Source organism: Trichosurus vulpecula, chromosome 1 (genome assembly GCF_011100635.1).
Source record: "Trichosurus vulpecula isolate mTriVul1 chromosome 1, mTriVul1.pri, whole genome shotgun sequence".
NCBI lineage: Eukaryota > Metazoa > Chordata > Mammalia > Diprotodontia > Phalangeridae > Trichosurus > Trichosurus vulpecula.
The window spans coordinates 134,602,289-134,625,170 of record NC_050573.1 but is presented as its reverse complement, the minus strand read 5'-3'; the positions used below and the strand labels follow the sequence as shown (position 1 = coordinate 134,625,170).

Sequence of the window (22,882 nt, the reverse complement as noted above, 5' to 3'; positions counted from 1 at the left end):
GCCTTTCCTTGGAGAACAAGAATAACCGACTGATAATTATATTCTATCGCAGGCCATTCCATTTGCAAACTTTAATAATTTGGTGTACGATAGGATATCTTAACTAAATTTTAAAATTTCTCAGATTTTAATTAGCCCTACTTATGCCCTACTAAGGAATTTCTGCAATTTCGTAGCTGTGCTTTCATATATAAAATACTGCTTAAGCATAGGCCTTTCTCTCTATGAACTCTACAAATATTCATGATTTGTCAGCTATCAAAATAATTGCTAAATTGTATAAAGTTTTTAGTCTAAAGAAGGGAAAAAAATGACCTTTTCATGCTCTGGAAGTGAAGTTGCAAAATTGTTAATCTCCTATTTTTGAGTAAAGGACAGGTATAATTAAGAATTGTTTAGATATTTGCTCATTCCTTCACTCATTAAGCATAATGATAGGGTATTGCTTACTGAGTGCAAATGGTCCACAGAAATAGATTTTTTCAAAGATCTGAAAGCTAGAAGGGGCCTTTGGAGATTGTCTAGGCCAGGAGTTCTTAAGGTGGGGTCAGTGGTTTGTAAACAAATGGGGAAAAAACTGCATCTTTATTTTCACTAACCTCTGACTGAAATTAACATTTCTCCTTATTAGGAATGTAGGCAACAAATCACAGTAGTTTAGGCCAGCCTAAGGCGTCTATGACGCAGAAAAGATTAAGATAATATAATCTAGTTGAACTCCCTTATTTGACACATCAAGAAACAAGCCCAAAAACCTTCAATAGCTTCTGTGATTTAGTTGATGGCTTTTGGTATAGAAGTTCACTATCTGTTGCTGATGTGGTGATGAATCAATCTAGGTTAATCCTCAGATGGCAGGAATGTAATGTCACCAGGTCTCCTTTACAGTAGATGGGTAAGACCTATAAGAAACTGTTCTCCACAGGCATTGCAGCCGTAAGAGATCTTAGAGACAAATAAAAGGTGACTAAACATCCTTTCTCTTTTTTTTTTAATGTTTTTTTTTTTATTTTTAGTTTACAACACTGAGTTCTACATAATTTTGAGTTCCAGATTTTCTTCCCTCCCTCCCCAAGATGGTATGGTATCCCATCATCCTTTCTCTTTGACCTAGTTTCCATTGCTAGACTTACACTCAAGGAGTTCGTGAGCAAAAAGAAAAGCTCCACATAAAGTAAAATATTTACAGCAGTACCTTTTGTGGTAACAAAATAACTGGAAAAAGTAAATGCCTATTAATGGAGGGAAGGGGGCAGTGACTAAACAAATTGTGGTACGTGAATGTAATAGAATATTACTGGACTGGAAGAAATGATGAATTCAAAGAAGCAGAAAAAATGTATATGAACTGATGAAAAGTAAATTAAGCAGAACAAGGAAAGCAACATACAAAACAAACTGCAGCAATGTAAATGTAAAAAACAACCCCCACAAAACAATTGAACCTGAATGTTGTACACAAAAATGAGACATGAGAAGCCCCCTCCCCCTGCTCCTCTCCAGAAGTAAGGATCTACAGGTGTGAAACATTGTATCAAGTGTCAGATTTTTCCAATGTTGGTTGATTTTTCTGATTTTTTTCTCTTTTAAAAAAATTGCCATAAAGGAATTACCCATTCTAATGATGGAAATTAGACAATTTAAAGAAAAATTAATAATTCACTTTTTTTTAAAGTTCATCCCACCTGGTCATCTTGCCATGAACCCTGCCAGAGTATCCTGGGAAGAGATAGCTGAACCTCAGACTCCAAAGCTAGTGTTCTTTCCAGTGGACTATCAGATGTGTTAGAAACTCACTATGAAATTATTCCTATTTATTGAATAAGTAAATGCAGTTATTACAACTCCTGTATACTTTTCTAGTATGGAGTAAAAGGAGTTCAAACTAAATTATTCAAATTGCCCCTTTGCTTTGGCATAGCAAATATATCATTTTATTCAGCAATGCCAAAGGAAGGACCAGATGATTTGGAGGAGTGATAGGTAATTGGATGTTGAATTTTTCATAACTTTGTAAATGGCCTCATTCCAACTCAAGAGAATTGTTACAGCTACTCACCAACTAACATGTGAACTTATCCCATCTTATTTATTGGCTTTTTAAAAATAGTTATCTAAAGTTACCTTCTAGCTTCATCAAAAATTCCTTGCTGTGACCACCAAAGTTCCTGAAAAGCCTTGGCACTTGGGCATCAGAAAATTCTGATCTCTAGTCCTCATCTCTAAATTGCCCTCTCCCTTAATTTCTTCATCTGCAAAATGGATCTGACAATGTTAATCTGCCTTTCAAGAAATGCTGGATAACTAAGATTGGAACAAGCAAAAGAGCAGGTATAGAGTCTCTGATACGCTTTGTGTAAACAATAGGTGCTTAATAAATGCTGGCTTGACTAGAGAAAGGCAAAGTGGTATAAAGAAGAGAAAGCTGAATTTAGAGTCAGATGGTTCCAACCCCTGCTCTGCTGTTTACTACTTGTATGACCTTAGCCAAATAATCTCTTGGAACCTGAGCTTCCTTATTTATAACATGAAGGAGTTAAACTAGATAATCTTTAAAGGCTTCTCTAGATTTAGATCCTGTGAAAATTTATGAATATGTGAAGGACCTCTTCATGGCAAGGGGTACAGGCTTTCCAGAATTTATGAAAGCAAAGGGATTTTACCTGAAAGAAAATACTTCCATCCTCATCCCCCATGATCCCTCCATGCTTTTTATCTTTATATCCCTACTGTGCATAACACAGTCACTAGCAAGTAGGTGAGCTGAATAAATGTTTATTGAGTTGAATTCATTTTCCATTAATCAAACTCATTTCATTTTGATTTCAGAAATGTTAATGATAATATTGTTGTCTGCAATAATAAGTACTTAATACTTGTTTGTTGAATTGATGATTGTTGAATTTGGAATTGGATAACAAATATCAAAGAAGAAGGGTCAGGGTTACATATAGAGGGCCAGCCCTTGTGTCAGTCAGGAAGACCTACCTCTGACAAATACTGATTATGTGTTCATGGACACCATTATAAAGGATGTCTAAAGAGATTTGACTAAAAGCACTGTGAATACAAATGGTAGAGGACAGAAGGACAAGTTCTTCTGGGGCAAGGGAGAAAGCTATTTAAGTATCTCTCGTAGTTCTGTGTATCCTTCACTGGACAGAGCTGTGGCTATTACCTACTAAGTAGCCAGTAAACTATGTGGGTTTATTGACAGCATGTATGCTTTTTCCAAAATTCAAATGGCTATCTTGCTGTTCTTGTAACTGACCAGCAGGGCGCACCTGGAGACTTTCTTATGGCCGTCTGGAGCTAGCTGCTAATGTGCGGAAAGCAAATTATACTCCCTGTTTTTCAGTTCTACTCAATTACCTCTTTCAAGATGAAGGAATAATTGAATTCAAGTCTTATTTGGGGATTTTTGATGGTATTTGTTATAAATTTGAAGGACTAAGCAAAACATATTTTGATGTTTGAGTTAACCAGACTCCTCCTGACGCCCTCAAAAAAAAAAAAGGTAATTCAACTCGTCCATTCAGATCTGTCAACTTAGGTCAGCAAGTTGCTTTATATAGGAATAGCTGCTATTGAAATGGTTTTCTTTACAATGCCAACTCTTAAAAGAATCCACTAAGCTAAGTCCTTTAATTCTAACTTTTTATGAGTAGGACAGCTAGTTTAGGACAACTTAGTGGCTAGAGTGCTGGATCTGGAGTCAAGAAATGGAATTCAAATCCAACCTCAGATAATTTATTAGCTGTATGACCCTGGGCAAATCACTCAACCTCTGCCTTAATTTCCTTATCTGTAAAATGGAGATAATTATAGCACCTAGCTCCCAGAGTGAGCAACTAGGTGGCCACTTGGGTGCCACTTGGTCCTGGAGTCAGGAAGACTGTTCTTCCTGAGTTCAAATCTGGCCTCAGACCCCTACTAGCTATGTGACCCTGGGCAAGTCACTTAACCCTGTTTGCTTCAGTTTCCTCACCTGTAAAATAGAGAAGGAAATGGCAAACCACTCCAGTATATCTGCCAAGAAAACCCCAAATGGGGTCATGAAGATTCAGACATGACTGAAAAACAACTGAACAACAGAAATCTCCAGGGTTGTTGTGAGAATCCAATGATATAATATTTGTAAGGCACTTTACAAACATTAAAGCAGTATATATAGATGCTATTAATATTATTGAGAAAACAGTGAATTATTAATAAAATAAAATCGAAACATTTTATATCTTGTTCCTTCAAATACTGTGCCTCAGATATGGAGTGTTCCAAGGAGTAACTCTGAAAGATGATAATAATCAACAAGAGTGTGTCTTCTTTCTTATGATATTCGCAGTCTAAAAGGAAGTAGTGCAGTAGATAGAGCACTGGAGTGAGGTAGGTCTAAGTTCAAATCTAGCCTCATATCTTTACTGGTTGTACGGCCTTGACACACAGTGTCAAGTCTCTTAACCTCTATCTGCCTCAGTTTTTTCATCTATAAAATTGAAATAATAGAACCTACCTCCTAGGGTGGTTGTGAGGATCAAACTAGTTAACATATGTAAAGTGCTTTGAAAATCTTAAAGAACTATATCAATGATAGATAACAATGATAGTTTTGAGTATGATGTGGTAGCTTGCAATTAATGAATATCCTGCAGATACTCTGTGAGTCTCAGTTTTTTGTGACAGGGGAAAAGACAGCCTATGTGTAGGTAAGAGATAAAAATTGATAACCAGATGAAAATTGATGTATACCATGTCCAACATCCCTAAATGCATGATGTTAAGATATTACCTCAATGGCACACATAACCCTTTAGAGGAGATTCTACCACATCCACAAACACATCTCTTTGTGGATCTCTATTTTGGCTTTGAGCCTGAGATGGGAGATCACTTATCCTGAAACACCAGAAGGAACTGATAGGGAGCATTTCCTCCCCTTGTAGCCTGTCTTGTTACTCCCAAGCTAGAGTTCTCCATATGGTTAGATCATCAAAAAGCAACCTAACCGACCCATGTTATCCCAGCTCTCCCAAGAACTGAACTTCAACTGCATTAAGATTTAATGTGATGCTCTCAACTGTTATGGAGGGCTGTTATTTTTTAAAGTTCATTTAAGCAGCTTTTCTATGTCTTTTGCAGAATGATCATGGAAGACAATGGCTGTTATGTTGCCCAAGGTCTTTTATATGAGGATGCACACAGTAAATTCTTCCTGGATTTTAGTGCCAAAGTCTTTTATCAGACTCTGTAACCCAATGTATTTCCCTTTAGGCTTCAGCTGCCAAGAAACTCAGAGTTAAATTCATTGCTCATTTTGTAACACCCATTTTTCCATTCCTTTTAGCTATTGGGTTGTGTTTGTGTGTGTGTGTATGTGTGTGTGTGTGTGTGTGTGTGTGTGTGTGTGTGTGCTATTCTTATTTCGAATTTCGTTTTTTTAAGTTAAAAAAACTGGAAATGTGATTTTATCAGTATATGGAGCTCCCAGTAAGAAATTTTCGCTACCAAGTCATATGACAACTTCTCTACAACATACAGTTTTCGAGACAGTAGCTTGTGACGCTCAAGGTTAAGCAGTTTGTCCAGGGACACATAGCTAGTATGTGGAAGATGTAAGATCCTCTCATTTTATGTTGCATTTAATTTTGTAAGTCTTGTGAAATGATTTTTGGAAGTAGGTGGAGTCTAAATCTCAAATAAACACACACACACACACACACACACACACAAAGATGGTACCTTGTGGTGAAAGGATTGTGAGTCATACCTCAGGTTTAAAGTTAGTTTCCCTCCCCAGATGCTATCAATAACAACAACAACATAATAATAATAATAGTAGTAGCATTTAGCTAACTCTCCAAGGTTTACAAAGTATTCTATAAATATTATTTCATTTGATCCTCACAACAATCCAAGATCTTAGGTGTTCTTATTATCTCCATTTTACAGAAGAGAAAACTGAGGCAGAGAGGTTAAGTGACTACTCTGGGACAGACAGCTAGTAAATATCTGAGTCTGGATCAGAACTCAGAACATCCTAATGCCAAGTCCACTGCCTATACATTACATCACCCAGATGCTTCTTCAATTGTAAAACTGCTATCTTTAAGCATGAAAGATCGAGGCATAGAATATCCAAGCTGGCAGATCAATTTCCTCCATTAGGATATGTTTCTTTGACGTTTTCCAAATTTTATATTATGCATTTGCCATGAGTAAAGAAGTGTTGTCATTGTGTTTTTCCTATAGGAGTGCACGAGTGTGTTTGCTTTTGTATGGTTAGAGAACCTGAGACTCATAAAATTATACCAATTATATCTATTCCATGGATAAATACTGGAAAAGTGGAAAGAACATTGGATTTGCAGCTGGAGGACATCTATTTGAATTCCATCTCTGGTAATTTACTACTTGTATGGCCTTGAGCAAGTCATTTAATATCTGTGGGTCTCAGTTACCACATCTGTTAAAAGAGAGAGTTGAACGAGGTGATCTCTAATATCTTTTTGAACTTTAAAAGCACAAAATTGTGCTGGACTTGAGTGCTAGTCTTGATTCAGGAAGAACTGGATTCAAATTCTGCTTTTGACACTTAGTAGTTCTTACTAGGTACTGTGCTACCATGTGCAAGTGACTTAACCTGAGTTACAGTTTCCTCATCTGTAAAATGGAGATGATGCCTATGTTTCTAATCTCATGGGGTTATGAGTCTTAAATGTGATTATGTAATTAAATGTCAGGTATAAAATCCTATGAACTTAAGTTGCTGGAGGAGTGCTATAGTTGTTACAAAGGTTCCCTTGACTTTTGTAAAATTTATTAGCTGCGTCTTCAGTTAGCAACTATAACAACAAATATTTTGCCTAAACAAATAATGTCAATGTGACAGACAGTCGCAGCAAAGCAGCCAAGACAGTAACTAGGTCAGCTTAGAGTGCAGACTGACAAGAAGTACAAGTAATTTTTGACTATCTGACATTTTGATGTGCACGCTTACAGGTTGGAGTAAAGTAATTCCCATCACATGGAAGCATATCATAGTGAAACTCAATGGGATGATCTGAAAAAATGAGACCAAAATTTCAGAAAAGTGCCCTAGAAATTACAGTCCTAGATGCCCTGCATTAATTAATAAGCTTAATAATGATAATGATGAAACCATGCCCCCTGTGTATTGGTTTCAGGAACTGGTTATGTTTAGCATGTCGAAGAAAAGACTTAGAGGATATGTATTAGGGGCTATTGCTTTAAAATATCTGAAGTGTTGATATGTGGAAGCTAATTAGGTATCTTCGTGGTCCTCTAATCCCTTAGTTGGAAGTTAGAGAGACTTGGATTTTGCTACAATGTAAGAAAAACTTTCTAAAAATCAGGAGCTGTCCACAGGAATGAGTTTCCTCAGGAAATAATGAGCTGCCTATCACTAAAAGACTTCAGGTGAAGGATTACTGAATCATAGGATCCTAGGTCTGGAGCTTAGCAAGGACCTCAGAGGCCATCTGGTCCAATGCCTTCATTTTTAAAGTTGAGAAAATTGAGGTCAAGAGAGGTTAGGTGACTTATCCAGGGTTGCATGGGCAGTAAGCATCAGATATAGGATCTGAAGCCAAGTTCTCTAACTCCAATTTCTGTTCTATAAAGATACACACAATAAATTCTTCTTTGATTTCACTGCTCTTTCCACTGTACTGCATTTGTTGGAAATATTGCAGAGAAAATTCCTGCTCTAGGTGCAGGTTGGAATAAATTACTTCTCAGCTACCTTCTACATCTCAGATTCTATGACTCTCAAAGCAATTGGATCACGTTTTTAAAGTTTGCTTGATTTTTTTTTAATCACACTCATTTCTGAATAAACCCATCTGCTCATTCTGCTAATACCTTACTTCTGAGGTTATCTTCCATTTATACTGTGCATATGTATGAATACATATATATGTGTAAATACATACATATAAACATTTTTCCCCTTTCTTTGAATCCCCAGCACTTAGTGCCATGTCTAGTACATAGCAAGTGCTTAATAAATACTTATTGATTGATTAATAAACTTCTCTTTCCTCTCTACCTAGCAAATCTTCTCTTGTAACAAAGATGAAAGAGGGGAGGAAGTTCAACAAATCAATATATATATATATGTATATATATGCTATATCTGATATCTTATGCTGCTTTTGATAGAAATATGGAAAGGCGGTGAGTTTTAAGAAAAAAAATAATGAATACTGTTTTTGTTATTTTGAGTTTGGGATGTCTACAAGATATCCAATTCAAATGTCTGATAGACAATTTGTAATATAAGACTGGAAAGCAGGAGAGAATAGTACTGGATATATGGATTTGCAAGTCATCTTCATAAAGGTTACAAATGAACCTATGAAAGTTGATAAGGCAACCAAGAAAGACAATGTAAAAACAGAGGAGAAGTCCCAGAACAGACCTTTGGGGAAATCACTCAGGAGATGTGATATGACTATGGATGGGTCAGATATGGTGAGATAGATAAGAGAAGAACAGAGAGAGAGAGAGAGAGAGAGAGAGAGAGAGAGAGAGAGAGAGAGAGAGAGAGAGAGACAGAGAGAGAGAGAGAGACAGAGAGAGAGAGAGAGAGAGTCAGACGGACACAGAGAGAGACACAGAGACAAAGACAGATACAGAGAGGGAGAGAGACAGAGGGGGGAGAGACAGACAGACAAAGACAGACAGACAGAGAGACACAGATGTATGGATAGGCAGCAATTTGTCTGAACAAGATCTGGAGCTTTAGGACACTTCAAATGCAATGAGTCAACAGTGTGATATGGCAACCAGGAGATCTAATGAGATCTCAGTCTACATTAAAATAGATATAGTATGCAAAACTAGAGACAACAGGCTCACTTTACTCTGCCATAGTCAGACCACATCTGATGTATTGATCAGTTTTGGATACCATAGTTTAAAAAGTACATTAATAAACTAGAAAGTATACAGAGGGTAGCAACAAGATTGGTGAAGAGCCTCAAATACATTCAGTATCATCTGAAGGAGTTGAGCACAGTTAAAGAGGAAGATAGAAGAGTTAAGAGAGATATGATAGATGTCTTCAGAAATTTGAAGGGTTGTCACATGGTTTACGTTTGGCCCCAGAGGATAGAAATGGGAACAATGGATAGATTTGAAGAAAGGCAAATTTAGGTTCAGTGTAAGGCAAATATTTCCTTTAAATTGGAACTACTCAAAAGTGTGTGTTACCTAAGTAGGTAGTGGATTCCCCTTCATTTGAGGTCTTAGAGTAAAGTCATTCAATAAAATAAACATTTATTAAGAACCTCTCATGTGCCAGGCACTGTGTTAAGTGCTGATGATACAATCCAAAAAAGAAGGACAGTCCCTGCCCTCCAGGAGTTTACAATCTCATGAGGAAAGAACCAATTGTTGTTCATCCTTCTTGAAGAGGACCAATGACATCAGGAAGGTGATGTCTTGACTTGCAAATGAATTAGATTTAAGTCAGGCAGAGTTGTAAGAAGTCGTCAGCCTCACTCTCTCCTCCAGAGTCATCTAAGTCCAGTGGCAAGACATAGTTCAGGACAAGTGGTGATGGCCCCAGATGTGGTAAGAGACATTGGCCTCTTTAAGCTAAGGTCTTTCCCAAACCTCAGTTTGTCTGAAACAACACTCATTCAGTAGATAAAAGCTAGGTAAGAATTGAGGCAAAAGGAAATCTGAGCCAAGGTGGTGGCTGGAAAGCAGGGACTGGCCTAAAGCTCTCCCTCAGGACCCTCCAAACACCTATAAAAATGGCTCTGAACAAATTCTAGAACTGCAGAACCCACAAAATAGCAGAGGGAAGGAGGGCTCCAGCCCAGGACAGCCTAGATGGTCTCTGGGTAAGGTCTATCACACAGAGCTGGGAGCTGAGCAGAGCTGAGCAGAGCAGAGCACAGTGCCGCGCCCAGACCAACCAGACTGGGAGCCAGGCGGAACAGGCCCTAGTGCCCTAAATCAGTGAGCTGTGTCAGTTAACAGACTTCTCAACCCACAAACACCAAAGACAACAGAGAAGGTTAATGGGAAAAAAACTTCTGGGACAGAGTGAAAGGAGTTCGTGGTTCGGCCACCATCCCGGGGACAGCGGAGGTGGTGCAGCTACAGAGCTACAGTTGTAGTTGCTTCCAGCACCAGGCCCACTTGGTAGGAGGAATTAAGTGGTGGATCACAGCAGGAGTGCAGAGCCTGCTCAGATCTGAGTCACAGTCTGGGTTGGCAGTTCTTGGGGGAGGAGGAGCACTGGTGTGGCAGAGCTTGCTGTGTAGAAGAAACTCTGAAAACAACAGCACAGCCCCTCAAGCTTGGGACAAAGTACTCTCTACTCTATAGTCATACCCTGACGAAAAACTCAAGGGTCAAGTAATTGGCTGGGAACATGGCCAGCAGTGAAAACGGACTCAGATTCAGACTCAGACATTAGAATCTTTCTTTGGTGACAAAGAAGACCAAAACATATAGCCAGAAGAAGTCAACAAAGTCAAAGAGCCTACATCAAAAGCCTCCAAGAAAAACATGAATTGTTCTCAGGCCATGGAAGAGCTCAAAAAGGATTTGGAAAAGCAAGTTAGAGAAGTAGATGAAAAATTGGGAAGAGAAATGAGAATGATGCAAGAAAATCATGAAAAACAGGTCAATGACTTGCTAAAGGAGACCCAAAAAATACTGAAGAAAATAACACCTTAAAAAATGGGCTAACTCAAATGGCAAAAGAGCTCCAAAAAGCCAATGAGGAGAAGGCAGAATTACCCAAATGGAAAAGGAGGTCCAAAAGACCACTGAAGAAAATACTACCTTAAAAATGAGATTGGAGCAAGTGGAAGCTAGTGACTTGATGAGAAATCAAGATTTGATAAAACAGAACCAAAGGAATGAAAAAATGGAAGACAATGTGAAATATCTCATTGGAAAAACCACTGACCTGGAAAATAGATTCAGGAGAGATAATTTAAAAATTATTTGGACTACCTGAAAGCCATGATCAAAAAAAGAGCCTAGATATCATCTTTCAAGAAATTATCAAGGAGAACTTCCCTGATATTCTAGAGCCAGAGGGTAAAATAGAAATTGAAAGAATCTACCAATCACCTTCTGAAAAAGATCCCAAAAAGAAAATTCCTAGGAATATTGTCTCCAAATTCCAGAATTCCCAGGTCAAGGAGAAAATACTGCAAGTAGCCAGAAAGAAACAATTTGAGTATTGTGGAAAAACAATCAAGATAATCCAAGATCTAGCAGCTTCTACATTAAGGAATTGAAGGGCTTGGAATATGATATTCCAGAGGTCAATGGAGATAGGATTAAAACCAAGAATCACCTACCCAGCAAAACTGAGTATCATGCTCCAAGGCAAAATATGGATTTTCAATAAAATAGAGGACTTTCAAGCTTTCTCAGTGAAAAGACCAGAGCTGAATAGAAAATTTGACTTTCAAACACAAGAATCAAGAGAAGCATGAAAAGGTAAACAAGAAAGAGAAATCATAGGGGATTTACTAAAGTTGAACTGTTTTGTTTACATTCCTACATGGAAAGATGATGTGTATAATTCATGAGACCTCAGTATTAGGGTAGCTGAAGGGAATACACACACACACACACACACACACACACACACACACACACGCACGTATATACATACATATATATATATATATATATATAGACAGAGGGCACAGGGTGAGTTGAATATGAAGGGATGATAACTAAAAAATAAAATAAAATTAAGGGATGAGAGAGGAATATATTGAGAGAGGGAGAAAAGGAGAGATAGAATGGGGTAAACTATCTTGCATAAAAGTGGCAAGAAAAAGCAGTTCTGTAGGAAGGGAAGAGGGGGCAGGTGAGGGGGAATGAGTGAATCTTGCTTTCATCAGATTTGACCTGAGGAGGGAATAACATACACACTCAATTGGGTATCTTACCCCACTGGAAAGAAGGAGGAAGGAGATTAAAAAAAGGGGGATGATAGAAGGGAGGGCAGATAGGGGGAGGAGGAAATCAAAAGCAAACACTTTCGAAAAGGGACAGGATCAAGGGAGAAAATTGAACAAAGGGGGATAGTTTAGGAAGGAGCAAAATATGGTTAGTCTTTCACAACATGAGTATTGTGGAAGGGTTTTACATAATGATACACATGTGGCCTATAGTGAATTGCTTGCCTTCTTAGGGAGGGTGGTGGGGAGGGAAGAGGGGAGAGAATTTGGAACTCAAAGTTTTAAAAGCAGATGTTCAAAAAAAAGTTTTTGCATGTAACTAGGAAATAAGATATACAGGCAATGGGGCATAGAAATCTATCTTGCCCTACAAGAAAGTAAGGGAAAAGGGAATGGGGGGCAGTGGGGTGACAGAAGGGAGGGCTGACTGGGGAATGGGCAATCAGAATATATGCCATCTTGGAGTTGGGGGGAGGGTAGAAATGGGGAGAAAATTTGTAATTCAAACTCTTGTGAAAATCAATGCTGAAAACTAAAAATATTAAATAATAAAAAAATTCAAAAAAAAAAAGAATTGAGGCAAAAGATAGCCTGATTTGCCTTCGCAAAATAATCTGAGACGGGAAGACCCTCAGAGTTTCTGGCTAGAAGAGAAACAATTGCTATTTACACTCTCTCTAAGCTATCAAAACCCAAACACTGAGCAAGTGAGGCTCAGTCTGGGACCTATTATTAGCCAATCAGTGAGAACCAGAGTGATTTGGTTTTAAAGGCATAGGCAAGTAGCTCCTAATATACAAAAGGAAGCTAAAAAGCAAGGGAGAGAAGATTGGGAGCTGGGGAAGTTCCCTACTCCAGCCATAGTAGGAAAATAAGAGAATCTTCCTTTTATATCACTCCTTCCTCAGATGAATACTCACTCTCTTATTTTCATTAATTCTATAAGTTTTAAAAAATTGAAATTAGATCATCTTCTCTCAACTATGAACTGCCCAAAGCAAGTTTTTGCCAAGTATCAGATTATTATTAATTCATGGATGGATTCTCCATTGCAATCCAGAAATTCCATTCTGCATTGTTGATGAAGGAGGGACCAAAATATTTTATATGCCTGATGTGTAAGGGATTGATCTGATATTCTGGCTCAAATAGATGACTATGACATTTTTGCACAGATGTTGAGCCATAAGGGAACTTTCAAATAATGGCAATGCTGTCATCAAAAAGAAACTCTGAAATGTCCCCTAAGCATTTGGACAAGTATTTAATAAAGACTCTAGAATTTTGTGCCAAATCCCATGAAAGTACCTGTTTTTATATGAAAAAAATGTCATGTTACCAATTGCTTACTTTGACCATACTAGAATGTATAACTTTGAGTTGGACTTTCTTTCTGAATGGCTGAGAACATGTTAGCTATTACATGTAGCTAACATGGGATTAGCTCTTGAATGAGACTTTTTTAGTATCATCAATTTAAATGATGGACATTGTCTAACAAATGCAATTTCAAATTTATATAAATATAATTAGTTTTGTTAAGCTGCATTTTCTGGCAATAATTAGCAGATTCAGCTGCTTCTTACCTCCATACTCCTGGTTTGAGATGACAAATTCATGCCATTGGCTTATTGTTGTTCATTCACCCATCATTTCTGAAGAGGATGAATGACATCATGGGTGATAGCTTGATTTGCACATGAATTGGATTTAAGTGAGGCAAAGTTGCACAAAGTTGTCAGTCTCACTTTCTCTTCCATTGAAGTGTAGTGGCAAGACGAAAGTCAGGACAACTGGCAATGGCCTGGGATACAGCAGATGACCTTGGTGTCTTCAGTGTCTGATGAAGCTCTAAGCACTCTATAGAGCTTGCTTCAGCTGCCTTCATGGCCATTGGAACAGATTGTACTCATCTGCCCATTCTACTGGTGGAAGTCGTCACCTGCTTGAAGTAGACATTCCCCTAACTCACCAACAGGTATAATCTAGTTGGATGACATACATGTAAGTCATATAATAGCTAAGTCTTTTAAATAAAAATTTTAAAGATTACCTTCTTTACACTTCTTAAGATGGAAATTTCATCTGTCATAAGGCTATTTGCACCTCCTCTGATTTTAGCAACAGTGTTATGATATAGTTAATGGATACATAGATACAATGACACATTAAGAGGGGTCTTGAATAGGATTATAGTTTGGTCCTTACTGGTACCTATTTATGTTACTAAAAACTGATGAGAGCTTTACCAAAGTCTTATACTGCTTTTAGTTCTTTTTTTAAGGAGAAAAAAGAGTATAACAATGATCAGAGGTATAATGGTTATACCAAAAGCCTATTTTCTTATCAGTTAATATATTGTAGATTGAATGATCCTGTCCCACAATTTGTTGAAAGTTAAAAACTGAACATTTTTGGTGGCAAAGACCTAGAAACAAAGTAGATTCGCATTGATTGGAGAAAGGCTAAACAAATTGTGGTACATATATGCAATGGAATATCATGATGTTGTAATAAAGGATAAGTATGATAAATAAGGGGCATGTGGAAAGAGCTCCATGAACTGAGGCAAAGTGAAGTAAGCAGAGTCAAGAAAACAATATACACGATGACTTCAACAATGTAAAGAGACTTCTGGTGTCAAGATGGCAGAGTGAGGATGGATTGGTTGGTTGGTTGTTGTCCTTTGATCTTGAAGAGGACTAAAATGACATCACTATGCTAGAGTCAAGTTTCAGGGTGTCCAACTGTGGCTGATCAGACCAATATGAGCTTGGAATGCTCAACCACAGGTTGGGCACAAATAGTCCATGGGAACATTTGGGGTGGATTCTCTAAATTTGTGCATCCTGCATTTCCTTTGAGCTGTTTCAATTCTGCTTTGCACATAGAGCACAGCACCTTCTCTGATGTGGGTATGCCATGCTGAGTGGTCCTATGCCAGTGTCTCCTATGTCACACAAGCAACTCTGAACACACCCTGCACCCCAGCAGAGTGAAGAAGGAACCCTCTGAAGCCCTCCCAAATTTTCCTCTCCAAACAACTAGAAAAGCCACCTCAGAATTGACCTAGGAGCAGGGAAGCAGCTTACCAGCACAGGAGGAGAGGTCTGTCTCATTGGGGGTGAGAAGGAAGTGAGGTCCAAGAGCAGCAGCAGCCAGCCTCACAGCAGGGGGCTTGTGGCAAGGCTTCAAGCCTGGGGCAATCCACCAGTGAGACTCCATGCTCCTGCAAACCAGCAGCCCCCTAGGCAAATGAGCAGTCTGTGCTGCACTGCAAGGCCCCACCTCTGTGACCCCACCCCCCTACAAGCAACCAGTGAGGCCTTGACCCCATTGCTGACCAGTAGGAAAGAGCATGAGATAAAAGATAGCCAGCTGAAGTTTTGTTCTGATATTTAAGAAATATCTAATATGCCATAAAATACCTTTAGCACATTGACTAGATCCTCTTCAGAAGATTTACGGAAAGTTGTGAACTAGAATTAGAGGGTGAGAAGTTATGGAGTCTCATAGTATAGTGCAAAGAGCATTGGCTCCAGCCAGAAGACTTGGGTTCAGATCCTACCCTTATAATTTACTACCCATGTGACCTTGAACCTGAATTTTATCATCTATAAAATGAAAAGGATTGGACTAGATGGCCTCAGAAGTCTCATTTAGCTCTAGAGTTAATATCTTATTAGTATAGATTATGATTATGATTGTCCAATAGTTAAGAGAATACCCATACTAATGAGAGTCATTGAAGTATCAAATTATGGATGTTTAAGGAGATAGCAAAAAAAATGAATCTGTAGTTGTGAAATATGAAGTTTTTTCTTCTATAACACCATAGAGTTAGTTAAGGTAAATAGTTTGGCCTGGGTTGGTCCCAGTACCCAGTACCCAGAGCAGGAACTAAATAATGGTATTAAGAGGGCTTCATACGCTTATTCCTTATTTAGATATGTTAGGGTGGAGAGCTACTAGACTCCATTTAAGAAAAGCCCAGGATCGTAAAAAATATATACTCCTTGATCTGAAATATGTAGCTGTCTGACCACTTCTTTCCTTTTCCTTGTAAGATCATAGAACCAGGGCCAGAAGGGGAAATCAAAGGTGATGTAATCTAACCCCTTCATTTTACAGATAAGGAAACTGTGACCCAAGTTGGTTTAGTGATGTACCCCAGGTCACCTAGTTAGCATGTCAGAGGTAGGCCTCAAACCCAGGTCTTCTGATGCCAGAGCCAGTACTCTTTTCACTTTGCCACACTGCCTGTCTTACCATTTTTCTCTCTCCCCCTCCTCCACCATCTGCCAAATGTACTAGTGCCCTAATCTGTAAGTACAGGCTTACTGTCCTCTGGCAAAAAAGAAGGGATGGGGAGAGAGAACATTTGTTGAAGAAGATATAGGGTGTGATTCTGAGGGTGACGCCAGGTATTTAGGGCTTTCGCGGGAAAATTTCAGATTTTTGTATAATATTATCAATTTTGTAATAAAAATGGAGGGTGTTAGGAGAAAGGAAAGGACTATAAAGTTAAGTGCACTAAATTATCTAATCATTAATTTGTGCCTTTCTAATTCCCCTTAGATGTGGGTGATGATGTTTCCAAAACTAGTTTAATTGTTGTCTGTCACAGTTGAAGATAAAGTCTCCTCTTGGTTTCCATTATAATCTAGTGGTGATGGGTTGTTGTTTTTTTCTCCCAGAATATAAGTTTAAAAATATTTGAACTTAATGTTTTGATGAGTTCATTTGGATTCCTTTTGAAATACCATCTTAATAGCTTTGCCAGGATTCTTTCAACTTCCTAGAAATCTTTATCAAGCCTAGATAGGACAAACAGTTCTATCATGGCCAAGGTATGAAGCAGCAGTAAGTTTCATTCTGGCAAGAATGTCTCAAACATAGACAAATTCAAAGAACTTTCCTTCTAATCTTGGTTACTTGGTTTTATTTGTATAAAACTTTTTAAATTTAATGTAATCATAATTATCCATTTTTGCATTTCACAATGCTATCTATCTCTTGTTTATTCATGAACTCCTCTCCTATCCATAAGTCTTTATGTAATATGTTCCATGTTCTTCTAATTTATTTATATCTCCCTTTATATCTAGGTCATGTATCCATTTGACCTTATCTTGGTAAATGGTGCAAGATACTGGTCTATACCTAGTTTCTGACAAATGTCAGAAGGGATGTGGAAAATTTGGGACACTAATACACTATCGGTGAAACTGTGTACTTATCCAACCATTCTGGAGAGCAATCTGGAATTATACCCAAAAGAGTAATAAAATTGTATATCTCTTTCACCCAGTAATACCACTATTAGTTCTGCTTCCCAAGGTGATCAGGAGAAAAGGAAAAGAACTTATGTGTTCTAAGATATTTATAGCAGCTCTCTTTGTGGTGGCAAAGAACTGGAAATTGAGGGGATGTCCATCAATTGGAGAATGGCTGAACAAATTGGGGGTATATGATTGTGATAGAATACTACTGTGCTATAAGGAGGAATGAGCAGGTTGATTTTAGTAAAAACATGGAAAGACTTGCATAAAATAATGAAGGGTGAAATGAACAGAACCAAAAGAACATTGGACACAGTAACAGCAATATTGTTCAAAGAATAACTGTGAATGACTAAGCTATTCTGAGTGTTATAAATACTCAAATCAACTACAAAGGACCTATAGTAGAAGATGCTATCTACCTACAGAGAAAGAACTGATAAATAGTAGTATGCGTATTTGGTCCTTCATTCAAAAAAAGACATAAATGACATCACTATGTTGGAGTCAAGGTACAATGTGTCTGTGGCTGATCAGACCTATATGAGCTCAGAATGCTTTACTACCAGTCAAGCACAAATAGTCCATGTGAACATTTGTGGTGGACATATCTCCAAATCTGTACACTACACATTTTTGGTTGGTTTTTTATGTTTGAGCTACTGCAGCTCTGCTTTCTTCATAGAACACAGCACTTTCTCTGATGCAAGTACACCATGCTCAACATTATAGGTCTTACCTTCTAGGAGAGTGAGCTACTCAGAAGTCATTTCCAGGATTGTCTCAGAGAAATAAAGACTAGTAGACACCTAAAAGGAGTCAGTTCTTCCAAAAAACATGTAAGCACAACTACTACTACAAGAGTTAGGACTCAGAAATTTAGAAAGAAGGAAGTAAAAAGTGCCAGCTGCCAAGACATGAGTGGGGGAAGGCTTCTCTGGACACATAGGTTCTTTGAGAATCCATCTCCCCTATTATTATTTACAGTAATGCTCTGATAAGAATTTCCCAGTAAAATGAAAACAGCATTTGAAGTAACAAAGCTAGACTTGCATTACTTGCAGATTTTTTGCAAACCCCACTTACATGGGGTTTATCAGAAGGGCAACACCTGCCAAGTAGCATTTCAAAATTATTGCTAGCACCTGAGGCTTCCACCAGCTCCTTAAGTCCTAATGAATCAGTAAAACAGCACCAGGTGCTAAGAGCAACAATCTTTGACAAAATTGTTAATCCTTGAATTCACATCACCTAATTTAAGACGACTAACATATACATGGGAAACATAAAGTCTGGAAGACCTTCAAATTGGTTCTAGACATCTGATGTATCACACAGCATGGAGCCTTAGAGTCAGAAGGTTCCTTACAATTAATCCAGTCCAGGTGCTGCCTGAAGCACGAATCCCCACTGTAGAACACTTGACAAGCCATCATCAAACCTTGAAGGTTTCTAGAGGAATCTTTTAGATCATTACCACTACTAGAGCCCATTCTATTTTCAATCAGCTTGTTTAAATTTCCTTAGGCTTAAGATAATTCATAATGGAAGCTTAGTGGAGCAAATTCTGACATTCTGTATTCCTGGTATTCTCTCTTCACCACCTGGGGTTCCATCGATCCCTTTGTGATAAGAGTATGGTTGGAGCCAGAGCCATGATACCAGATTGAAGCGAAGTTACCTGTGTTTGCTATGGTTTTTTTTTCCTATTCTAGTTTCCAGAGGTGAGATGGTGGCACCTCCTGCTGAGAGACCAGAGGCTGTGGCCGGAGCAATGAGCATAGTATGAGGCACTGGAGCAGAAAGAACTAATCAGGGCTGTAAGGGGGATTTATCCACCTTGAATCTGCAAGCAATATAAACTTGTGAGCCGGGGAAAGAGGCAACCCCATCTTTTTCATTCATTTATATTCTCCAGCATTTCTTTGTCATTGAGTAAGGTGAGTGAAAGTTGTCCTTTTTTTTCTATGATTCTTTGGTACATATGCTAGTGAACCTTACCCTGTCTGAAGAGAAGATTGAGGCAGAAGGAAGACTGGGAGGAGATAATGATGATTACCTCTACAAAAACTTAGAGGTTTAAAATCTCTTGAATTTTAATTCTACATTATTGAAGTTACAGAATTATTTACAGTCTAAGTCTGTGGGTGCTGAGGGAAAAGATTGCAGAAAATAAACTCTCTTATGAGGGTGGGGCTAAAAATAAATTATTAAATCACACGCTGTAATATTTTATCAATATTTCTTCTCCTTGACAAGATTGGGATCTGGAGAAAGGAGAAAAAGTCACTCGTTAAAAGCCAAGTTGTGGAGTGTGGACAGTGAGATAATGTCACCAGGCCTACACAGGCTACAAGACTGGCAGAAGTTTTGATCACTAGAAGACATGGGAAAATAGAACAAGTAAAACATTGCCTTGTCATTAACTCAGTGATACAGAGTTCATTCAAACAAACAAAAACTTACAGTGTGACTTTATTATATATTTAAGAGGAATAGCAAGTTGTACATAATAGATTTGCAGTTTCATGTGCAGTCATTGTTTAAATTTTTTTTTACTATATTATGGAAATACTCATGTTATTTCATAAATTAAAAATAAATAAATAAACAAAATCGAACAACAAAATTCCAAGGAAATACCATATAAGTATTTACTATCACATGTTATAGTCAAATGTAGGAGTTTACTACTACATGTAGCATGTGAGTCAATAAGCAAGCATTTATTAAATGCTTACTAAATGCCACCAAAAGTATCTGATATGGTCACTTCTAACCTTAAACCTACTGGGAATTATCATGACTTGCCAAATTCTCTTTGGTTTTCATGATAAGAAAAGGAAATTGTAAAATATTGAACTTTGCAAGAATCTTTTCCATGATGGGAAGTAGATAATTCATTCAAGTTTCTTCTAGAAGTAAGTCAATATAAGAGGAATGCTAATGCCAAATTAGAATAAAATATAATGATACAAAAATAATGTAGTATATTCAATGATCTTAAGCTATTCCCTGATGCAGAAACCCATTTTAAAACAATATTCCCCCATAACTCCCCAAAGTCCTACTTTGATGCCTTATTGTAACAGGTGACCCTGCATTCATAAATAGAATGCCAGCAAAGAATAAATTCTAGCAGGTACTACCATGTTGGAAAAACTTGGGCCCTAGCAACAGACCAAAACTGTTTTCCAAGGATGAAACTTCCTAAGTATAAAGGATTTCATTTCCAGGAGGCCAGCCACTTGATGAAGAATGAATTAATTAGCCACAACAAACTATGAGATGAAGAAAATGCTCCTCACTCATGTATAGCCACCTACTGTTTCTGTGATAATAGTGACAAAGTGGCAGGAAGGGATAGTGGGATCTTAGATTTAGAACAGAAAGAGTCACTAAGTCCAGCCCCTTAATTTTGCAGAAGAGGAAATTGAGGCCAGGAAAGATAAAAGTGATGTATCCAAGAGCAAACAGGAACTAAGAGGCAGAGTCAGGATTTATAACCAAATTCTGAATCTCTGACTCCAAATCTTCCACTTTTCCCACTGTTCCACTTCTTTTTAGGTGAAAGTTGCAGAGTGATAGATGTAGCCCCAATGTAAGAAAAATTATTGGATTGCCACAGGAGGAAATAGCTTCCTTCTTTCCTCAAGATCTTTGAAAAGAGACTCGAACACCACTTGGGGATATTATAGAAAGAATTCCTGTTCATTTATATAAATTCAATTAGGTGGCCTCTGAGGTCCCTTCCAAATGGGATTCTATAGTTTTTTACCATGTCACAGGTTTTAGTGTTAGAGGGGAACCATAGAAATTATCTAATCCATGTCAAGATAATTTGTGAGTTTTCAAAATTTCGTTCTTGAAAAGTCTTCATCCTTTATTAGCCTATTTTCCCTTAAGAGTCTTAGGTCAAGAAATTACACCAGTCAGTTACCACAATCAGGAATGCCAGGCAGTTGATCAGTTCTAAAGAGCAACCACCCTCTCGCTCCCTTTAAAGCCGCGCATGTGAAAACAGGGAGAGCCAGGATCTCTGTGGTATCATTTTCTTGTTTTAGGCTAGAACTATCACAACTGCAGAGAAGAAGGTGGCCAGGTCATATAGTTCCTTTCATTTACTTTATTCACTTGTAAATATCCCATTCTTCTTGCAGATCTCCTACATTCATATGTATTACAAGATAATTAAAATATCACCAATACAAAGAAGCATGACAAAATGCACTAGTTCATTTTTTTAAGATCGGTTATTTCATTAGTATACATGAAACTCCCTCTATAAATGCCAATCTCTACCTCCTCTGCAGATTCTAGTATGAAAATGTTATCTGCGGCAGTGATATCAAACTCAAATAGAAAGGAGGAAGGAGGGTCACTAAACCATACACAAGGATCCCTGCAAGCTGCATATCAATTTAGAAAACCACATGCAATGTTATATTTTGCACAACTTCACATGTATAATGTATAGCATACTGCTTGTCTTCTCAAGGCAGGAGGGAGGGAGAGAATTTAGAACTCAAAAATTTTTTAAGTGAATGTTAAAAATGTTTTATACATAATTGGGAAACATATAATGAAATAAATAAAAACATTTTTAAAAAACATATTAATAACATCTATGTTCTATTGTATTTTTATTTATTTCATTGGATATTTCCCAGTTATATTTTTATTTGGTTCATACTGAACTCTGATGTGTTAGGGCCAGTGTCTTACTACCTTTGATCTGAGGGGTACTTAAGGATTAAAGGAGAGAGTTGCCCATATTTTAAAAGGAATAGTAAGTTGTACATAATAGATTTGCAGTTTCATGTGCAATCATCTTTTTTTTATTATACTGTGTAAAGGAAATGCGTGTTTATTAAATAAATTAAAAATAAAATAAATAAAAATAAAAAAGACTTGCCCAGGACCACATAGCCAGTATGTGTTAGAGGAGGGTTCAAAACACACTCTTCCTGACGGTGAGTATAGTTCTCTAATTAATACACTATGGTCTCTCTATACCAGTCTCTTATACTGCTAAATACTTATATGAGCCAATAGGTGCAGATTGTGCCTTGGATGTGTCCAGGAAGACCCTATGGATGATTAGTAACAGTTTTATCAGCAGAGCTAAAATTAAAGCTTGCAGTTGCAGGACCTAAAAAGAAAGCAACATAGACAACTAAGGCAGCGAACAGACAATGCAACATAAATTAAGAGCAACAGTATCTATTGATTCTCTGCTGGGTAAGCCAGGACAGAACTGATAGTGTGTCACGGGCTGGGCTCGGTTTCCCTGGGGATCTGCAGAGCTTTGTTATCAGCACAAGCTGTTTGTTGGTAGTTGGGTTAGCAAGTGGTGGGAGCATAAATGGGGCGGGGCGGGCTATTTGTGAGCGTGCCAGTGTCTGGGAGGGTGTGAGAACATCCCAGTTGGTGTGCTTTAGGTCCTGGGTGTGGAACTCGTTGGAGAACCGCTATTCCAGCTGCCAGAGGCTGCCAGGGAGCTCGGGGCGAAGACCCCAGCAGCGTCCCTAACAGCAACTCCTGAGTACAGATCATGGGGCGCCAGGGCGTATGCGCTACTTTGTACCTGTTGGCACTGCTCTTCAGCGCGGCGGAGCATGGCACAGGTAACTC

General features: G+C 38.0%; 1 protein-coding gene across 1 annotated transcript in view; it reads left to right on the top strand.

Annotated features, from left to right (window-relative positions):
• Window positions 1-22,802: 22,802 nt before the first annotated feature.
• Window positions 22,803-22,882, top strand: part of PKHD1L1 (PKHD1 like 1) — a 190,671-nt gene continuing 190,591 nt past the window's right edge. Inside the window, exon 1 of the mRNA XM_036765700.1 lies at window positions 22,803-22,875. Within this exon, the coding sequence (XP_036621595.1) occupies window positions 22,803-22,875 (73 nt within the window). The remainder of the gene's footprint in view (window positions 22,876-22,882) is intronic.